At 54.6% G+C, this 7,666-nt stretch overlaps 1 protein-coding gene across 1 annotated transcript in view; it reads left to right on the forward strand.

Annotated features, from left to right (window-relative positions):
* Positions 1-7,666, forward strand: part of dhx9 (DEAH (Asp-Glu-Ala-His) box helicase 9) — a gene marked incomplete at its 3' end in the record, with an annotated part of 28,939 nt that overhangs the window by 6,708 nt on the left and 14,565 nt on the right. The window contains exons 4-21 of the mRNA XM_015054931.1: positions 151-265; positions 349-482; positions 556-704; positions 2,216-2,262; positions 2,340-2,476; positions 2,550-2,639; positions 3,200-3,361; positions 3,437-3,514; positions 3,591-3,782; positions 3,847-3,988; positions 4,741-4,823; positions 4,894-5,050; positions 5,940-6,037; positions 6,108-6,321; positions 6,395-6,489; positions 6,566-6,639; positions 6,939-7,091; positions 7,167-7,327. Coding sequence (XP_014910417.1) covers positions 151-265; positions 349-482; positions 556-704; positions 2,216-2,262; positions 2,340-2,476; positions 2,550-2,639; positions 3,200-3,361; positions 3,437-3,514; positions 3,591-3,782; positions 3,847-3,988; positions 4,741-4,823; positions 4,894-5,050; positions 5,940-6,037; positions 6,108-6,321; positions 6,395-6,489; positions 6,566-6,639; positions 6,939-7,091; positions 7,167-7,327 — 2,281 coding nt within the window. The remainder of the gene's footprint in view (positions 1-150; positions 266-348; positions 483-555; positions 705-2,215; positions 2,263-2,339; positions 2,477-2,549; positions 2,640-3,199; positions 3,362-3,436; positions 3,515-3,590; positions 3,783-3,846; positions 3,989-4,740; positions 4,824-4,893; positions 5,051-5,939; positions 6,038-6,107; positions 6,322-6,394; positions 6,490-6,565; positions 6,640-6,938; positions 7,092-7,166; positions 7,328-7,666) is intronic.

Here is a 7,666-nt window from a genome sequence, read left to right on the forward strand (position 1 = left end):
AAAGAGGAGACCAGCTGCACAGGCAGGCTGGAAATGAGATGATCGGTATCGGCAACAAGAGCCAATGATCGGCGATCACCTCTAATTATTCTGATGATTCAGTCAGAACCCTCTAAAGGTTGGAGCTAATTGTCGGTTCTGGACCTGCAGGTTGGTCCTCCTGCAGGAGACCAGCTGGACGGAGGAGCAGGAGAAGACGGCGGCTTCGGAAACCTTCCTCCCAGCGGCCCGCTGCCTCCTCACCTGGTTGTTAAAGAAGAACAAGGCAAATCCTGACGATTCGACTTCAGTTTGGGTCAGAACTGAACACAGAACCTCTGGGAGTTCTCACTCTGGTTTATGTTTCAGGGGAAACTGGTGTCAGTGGACCGGTTCCAGGAGTAACTGGACTGGGTTACTCAGGAGGAGGAGGAGCAGAGTGGGAGCGAGGAGCCAACCTGAAGGAGTACTACGCCCGCAGGGACGAGCAGGAGGCCCAGGCGGTACCAGGCTCGGGTCGGGCTGGGTTTCTGAGGGTAAGCCGGTTCCATCTGATGGATCCGTTCTCCTTCTCAGACTCTGGAGTCGGAGGAAGTGGATCTGAACGCCAACCTGCACGGAAACTGGACCCTGGAGAACGCCAAGGCCCGTCTGAACCAGTTCTTCCAGAAGGAGAAAACCAGTGCTGAGTATAAGTACAGCCAAGTGGGACCGGACCACAACAGGTCTGGACCAGAGGACCGGCTGGGTCTTAGAACCGCAGCAGAACTTCAGACCAGATCCAGACTGAGCTGTTAGACACAGGAACCCGGACCGGCTCTGAACCGGGCCGGGTTTTCTCAGCCTATCATAGATTCTGATCGGGTCTGACATGAAGGCCTGAGTCAGAAATATCAGGATCATAATCTGAGAGTCTGGATTGGGTCTGAGGTTCTGTTCGCACTTTAAGTTTAGCTTTTCTTCGGCTTTCTTTACTCTGAAACATCAATTCCTCCCAATCAAGCACAAGGCGACAGTAGAAAGAAAAGACCCACTTTGAACAGAAAGAACCCTCCAACAGAACCAGAACCAGGCTGGTTGACGGTCTGAATGGACTGAACCAGGATTACTTTCTGCTTCTAACGGCAGCAGCTTCAGTGGATTTATCCAGGAGAGAAAGCAGAACCGGGCCGGACTGCTTCTCACTTTCTAATCCCTGATGAACCAGAACCGGCCCATCAGAGGTTCTGGTCTGTGTATCCAACCCTAACTGGACTCCTCCTCCTGAGCCGGGTCGGATGCCGGGCTGAAAGCGGGCGGTCGGCAGGAAGTTCTGCATGTTTTTCTGCTGGACGGCTCAAACCCAGAGACCTCCAGGGTGTGTTGGCTACACCGGAGCGGTCTCAGAACCTCTGACCAGAACCCAAACACCAGAACCAGCTTCACCTTTGGTACCCTGCTGTAGACGTCTGTGTTCACCGACCCGAGATCAGTTGGGTCGCTGAACACAGATTCAAACTGTGACTGACTCAGAGGGGACAAACCAGTCCGCACTGGGTCCAGGTGGACCCCTCTGAGGTCCTGGTCGGTACCAGATGTTTAGCTGTTGAATCGGGCCGAACCCGACCTTTAGCTTCCTGCTCTGCTAAAAACAAGGTGACACCAGAACTCACAACCGGACCAAAGGAAGACATGGGACGGCGTTTAGACGCTCTAAAGCGGTCCCGTGGGCCGGGCTGAAGGGGGCGGGGCCAGGATGTGGGGGCGGGACCTGTATGCCACAAGGGGCGGGGCCAGGATGTGGTGGCAGGACCTGTGGGCCACAGGAGGCGGGGCCAGGATGTGGGGGCGGGACCTGTGGCCCACAGGAGGCGGGGCCATGATGTGGGGGCGGGGCCTGTGGTCCACAGGAGGCGGGGCCAGGGTGTGGGGGCGGGGTCTGTGGCCCACAGGAGGCGGGGCCAGGATGTGGGGGTGGGGCCTGTTGCCCACAGGGGGCGGGGCCAGGATGTGGGGGCGGGGCCAGCTGCAGTCTGGTTGTGATTTCTGGTGTCGCTGCAGGGCAGAGCTGCTGCTGCTGGTAAATGATCCAGAAAGTCCCGCAGAAACACATGCAGACTTCCTGCCGGCGGCGCCACAGGTGAGTTCTGCTCCTCACCGGACCACCATGACGAAGATAATGATGATGATGATGATGATGGCAATGTGCTTTTATTTTGGAGAGCACAGGAAGTGATGCAGGATGTTTGTGTTGCAGGAGCTTCATTGCAGAGATGCAGCTGTTTGTGAGGCAGCTGGGCAGAAGTAAGAACTCCCCTCAGAACCAGCGGTCCGGTCTGTGGTTCTGGTTCTGGTTGACCTTCTGCTCTGATTCCCGTCAGAGATCACGGCCCGGGAGCACGGGTCCAACAAGAAGCTGGCGGCCCAGTCCTGCGCGCTGTCCGTGGTCCGGCAGCTGTACCACCTGGGGGTCATCGAGCCGTACTCCGGGGTCACCAAGAAGAAGGAGGGCGAGACGGTACCAGCTGCAGTCGGATCGCTCCAGCCATCAGACCCAGAACAGAACCTGAGCGTCTGTCTGTCTGTTCCAGCTGGAGGCCTACGAGGTCAACGTGGCTCCAGACCTGCAGCAGCAGCTGTCCGCCGTGGTCCAGGAGCTGGGAGTCCACATCCCCCCGCCTGTGAGTCCCCTCTACCGGGTCCGCCTCAGAACCAACAGAACCGGCTGGTCCAGTTCTAATGGGTGGGCCGGGTGGGGTCAGAACGATGAGCAAGGAACAGATCTGAGTCGGTACAAGAAACGGGTTGTTCTGTCCGGAACCAGACCTCTGGTACCAGAGGTCTGGACTGATTGGGCTTTTTTTTTGAGGATTGTTTATGATCATTAATCAGTTCACAGTGAATTCTGTGTGAAATGTATCCGGGTCTGAGCAGAACCTTTAACTCTTCAGTGACTGGTTCTGATTATCAGTTTCATATCATTAAATTTCAGCTTCTAAAGAAAGTTCTGCTGGTTCTGAGACGGATCATGACAGGATTATTTCTGCTTCTGAAGCCAAACTATCGATGCCCTGCAGCTGATGCCTTCACTGACTGTAATAAACGTGGGAGTTTTCAGCGTTAACCCGCTGATCAAAGCCTTCAGTAGAAGTTGGTTCATTTTAAAGCAGAACCTGATGTGCAGCTTCCTTCCTGGCCTGCAGAGGGCAGTAAACACCTGAACCGTGTTGGCTTGTGTCAGCCTGCAGACCCCAGCGCCCCGGTGTCTCTGGTCCAGGCCAAGATGGCCGCCTTCGAGCCATCTCAGAAGCAGAGCAGCAGCGGCGTCGTCCCCTGGTCGCCTCCGCAGGTCAACTGGAACCCCTGGACCAGCAGCAACATCGACGAGGGACCGCTGGCCTACGTAGGAGACCTCACACCTCCTGATCTGACGGGTCCGGTTCCGGTCGGGTCCTGATGTGTGGTTCTTCCGGTCTAGTGCACTCCGGAGCAGATCAGCGGCGATCTCCACGGCGAGCTGATGTACCAACTGGAACACGATGAGAACCTGCAGAAGGTCCGCCTGCCTCGCCGATCCTCCGCCGCCGTCTCAGCCTGACCCAAACGTTGACCCGCCTCATGCCGTCCTGCAGATCCTGTCGGAGCGAGAGCAGCTTCCTGTCAAGCAGTTTGAGGAGGAGATCATGGCAACGGTGGAGCAGAACCCGGTCGTGATCATCAGAGGAGCGACGGGCTGCGGCAAAACCACGCAGGTCCCGCAGTACATCCTGGACCGCTTCATCAAGGGCGGCCGCGCGTCCGACTGCAACATCGTGGTCACGCAGGTACAACCCGACCCGTTTCCATGGCTCTGAGCTCAGACCCGGTTCTGACCCGATCCCTCTGCAGCCCCGCCGGATCAGCGCCGTGTCTGTGGCTGAGCGGGTCGCCTACGAGAGAGCAGAGGACCTGGGGAAGAGCTGCGGCTACAGCGTCCGCTTCGAGTCCGTGCTGCCGCGGCCGCATGCCAGCGTCCTGTTCTGCACCGTCGGTACGCAGAGCCGCCAGCAGGGGGAGCCCTGCTGCAGGTCACAGAACCCCACAGAACCCGACACACCCCACAGAACCTGACACACCCCACAGAACCCCACACACCCCACAGAACTCCACACACCCTACAGAACCCCACACACCCCACAGAACCCCACAGAACCCTCCAGAACCCCACAGAACCCTACAGAACCCTACAGAACCCCACAGAACCACACACACTGTGGGACAAATGTTTATTGGTCTAAAAGGTTCATTAGGAGGAAAACCTGAACATGGCTGCAGACCTTCTGATCAACTGAACCCAAAATAACTTTTTATTCTCTTTAAATCATTGACATAAAGTCCAATATTCAACAGAATCTGGTTTGTGGCCCGTTTTCTGTGGCTGCAGTTTGATTTGCTCAGCCGAGTCCAGCAGAAAAACCTAAAAACTGTTTGACTTCCTTTCAGAAACTAACATTTATTACAGCTGCATTTCTGCCATCTAATCAATTTGCTCCTTTCATTAAAGTATTTCTGGTGTAAAGACTGGAACTAAAATGATAATCAGATAAGCAATTTAAGTCATTATAGCCTAAATCCAAGACAAAAGCTAATAATTTCCAGCTATAACATATTTAAATCTACTGACATCCAAGTATGTAAATCCAAGCTGAAGGTTTTATTAGTTTTTATCTGTATTTATTAAACTGTTTTATTCTGAGCTGTTTGAAGCGGTTGGATGTGAGCAGTAAACGTTCCCGCCTCCAGGTGTTCTCCTCCGGAAGCTGGAAGCAGGAATCAGGGGGATCAGCCACGTCATCGTCGACGAGATCCATGAGAGAGACATCAACGTGAGTTCGCCCATCCGGAACCAGAACCGGACCCGCTCTGAGGTTTCTCACCGTGTTTCTGCCGCTGCAGACGGACTTCCTGCTGGTGGTCCTCAGGGACGTGGTCCAGGCCTTCCCGGACGTCCGCATCATCCTGATGTCGGCCACCATCGACACCACCATGTTCAGGGAATATTTCTTCAACTGCCCCATCATCGAGGTGTTCGGCCGGACCTTCCAGGTTCAAGGTGAGCCTCCGTCTCCTGGTTCTGGTTCTTCTGCAGGACGGTCCCACATGGTCCCGTAAAAACGTGTGGATACTAGCATTAGCATGCTAACCTCTGAGGTCAGATGTTTTTCATATTTCCCATCAGCCACTGGAATTTCAGGATGACGGACATTTTCAAGATGGCCGCCATTTTGAGTCTTTTAAATCATTTATTACCTTAAATTGTTGCTAATTTTATGACTTGGATGAATTTTATGTCTCATTGTTTCAGGTTTGGTCATCCTGCTTGTATAACTTTAAAGTAATAACATGTAGCAGAATGAGAAACTTTGCTGTTGGCGAGCCAGACGTCTTAATGGCTAGCATTAGCTCCATTACAACCGTGGCAGCCATTTTTGACAAATGTCCACCAGAGAAAAGGAAACACAAGACCAATAAAATGTTTTCTATGGTTCAGAACGTTTAGGCTGTGAATTGATACCAAACACGTTCCTATGATCGGCGATTTTCACGCAGAAATGAAACTTCCATGACGGCCATTTAGAAAAGTCTAAAACTTTATGGGTCCAGTTCTGTACGATTTGATACCAAAGGTTTTCATCCGTGATAAATATTGGCAGTTTTAGTTCAAATATCAATTTTCCCTGACGACCGTGTCGGCCATCTTGAATTTTTCGTTGCCATTGTGCTGGGTTCTGGTCTGTACCCAGTGGGGTTCTGGTCTGTAACCAGTGGGGTTCTGGTCTGTACCCAGAGGGGTTCTGGTCTGTAACCAGTGGGGTTCTGGTCTGTACCCAGTCGGGTTCTGGTCTGTACCCAGTGGGGTTCTGGTCTGTACCCAGTGGGGTTCTGGTGCCTGGATGTGGAATATCTGGCTGAAATATTTAGAGTTTTCCTGTTTGCCTCAGAGTATTTCCTGGAGGACTGTATCCAGATGACCAACTTCGTCCCTCCGCCGATGGACCGGAAGAAGAAGGACAAAGACGAGGACGGCGGAGACGATGACGTGAGGACGCTGAGTCTGATGGGGCCTCCAGCTTGGTTCTGGTTCTGGTCCTGACCTCTCCTCTCTGCAGACCAACTGTAACCTGATCTGCGGGTCGGACTACACGCCGGAGACGAAGCGCTCCATGGCTCAGGTCAGTGAGAAGGAGACGTCGTTCGAGCTGGTGGAGGCTCTGCTGAAGTACATCGAGACGCTGCAGGTGGCCGGAGCCGTTCTGGTCTTCCTGCCCGGCTGGAACCTCATCTACTCCATGCAGCGCCACCTGGAGACCAACCCGCACTTCGGTACCGGAACCCGTCCGTCCGGCGCCAGAAACTCCTGCAGACGTGAGCTAACGCGGTGTCGCTCTGGTTCCAGGAAGTAGCCGGTACCGCATCCTGCCGCTGCACAGCCAGATCCCCAGGGAGGAGCAGAGGCGGGTGTTTGAGCCGGTTCCGGACAGCGTCACCAAGGTGAGTTCTGGGAAAACGCCGGGAGCCGCTCCGCTTCCTGGCAGACAGGAAGTTGACTCTTGGTGCGACGTTCCAGGTCATCCTGTCCACCAACATCGCCGAGACCAGCATCACCATCAACGACGTCGTCTACGTCATCGACTCCTGCAAGTAAGAGCTCCACCCCCTGACCCCTGACCTCCTGACTTCCTGACCTCTGACCTCTTGTCCTCCTGACCTCTTGTTCTCCTGACCCCCTGGCCTCCTGACCCCCTGACCTCTTGTTCTCCTTTCCTCCTGACCCCTGGCCCCTGTCCCCCTGACCCCTGTCCTCCTTTCCTCCTGACCTCATGGCCCCTGTCCTCCTGACCCCTGACCTCCTGTCTTCCTGACCTCCTGGCCTCCTTTAATCCTGGCCTCCTGTCCCCCTGATCCCTGACCTCCTGGTTAACCTGGGCTCGTCCTGACAGGCAGAAGGTGAAGCTCTTCACCTCCCATAACAACATGACCAACTACGCCACCGTCTGGGCCTCCAAGACCAACCTGGAGCAGAGGAAAGGTCGCGCCGGCCGAGTGCGACCCGGTTTCTGCTTCCACCTGTGCAGCCGCGCTCGCTTCGACAAGTAGGCCCGCCGACCCGGACGCATCGGGAACCGCCACGAGCCGCGAACGTCATCGTGTGTTTATGTTCCCCGCAGGCTGGAGACGCACATGACCCCCGAGATCTTCAGGACGCCGCTGCACGAGGTGGCGCTCAGCATCAAGCTGCTGAGGCTCGGCGGCATCGGCAACTTCCTGTCCAAGGCCATCGAACCGCCGCCGCTGGACGCCGTCATCGAGGCGGAGTTCACTCTCCGAGGTGGGAGGGGCTTTGGGAGGTGGATGCAGGTTTCATCCCTTCCAGCTCATGACAGGCCTGGATATTCTCCTAAAGGCCTTCAGGGGGCGCTGTGCTCCATCTGCTCTAACTTTAACCTCCACTGGAGTTTAAGGTTGACTGATAAATATTTTACACAAAAAGCGAAACGCTACTGGTTCTACTGGTTTTAACTGGTTCTACTGGTTTTAACTGGTTCTACTGGTTCTACTGGTTTTAACTGGTTCTACTGGTTCTACTGGTTTTAACTGGTTCTACTGGTTTTAACTGGTTCTACTGGTTTTAACTGGTTCTACTGGTTTTAACTGGTTCTACTGGTTT

This window comes from Poecilia latipinna, unplaced genomic scaffold (genome assembly GCF_001443285.1).
Source record: "Poecilia latipinna isolate Pla-1442-1.1 unplaced genomic scaffold, P_latipinna-1.0 Scaffold1287, whole genome shotgun sequence".
In the NCBI taxonomy this organism is placed as follows: Eukaryota; Metazoa; Chordata; class Actinopteri; order Cyprinodontiformes; family Poeciliidae; genus Poecilia; species Poecilia latipinna.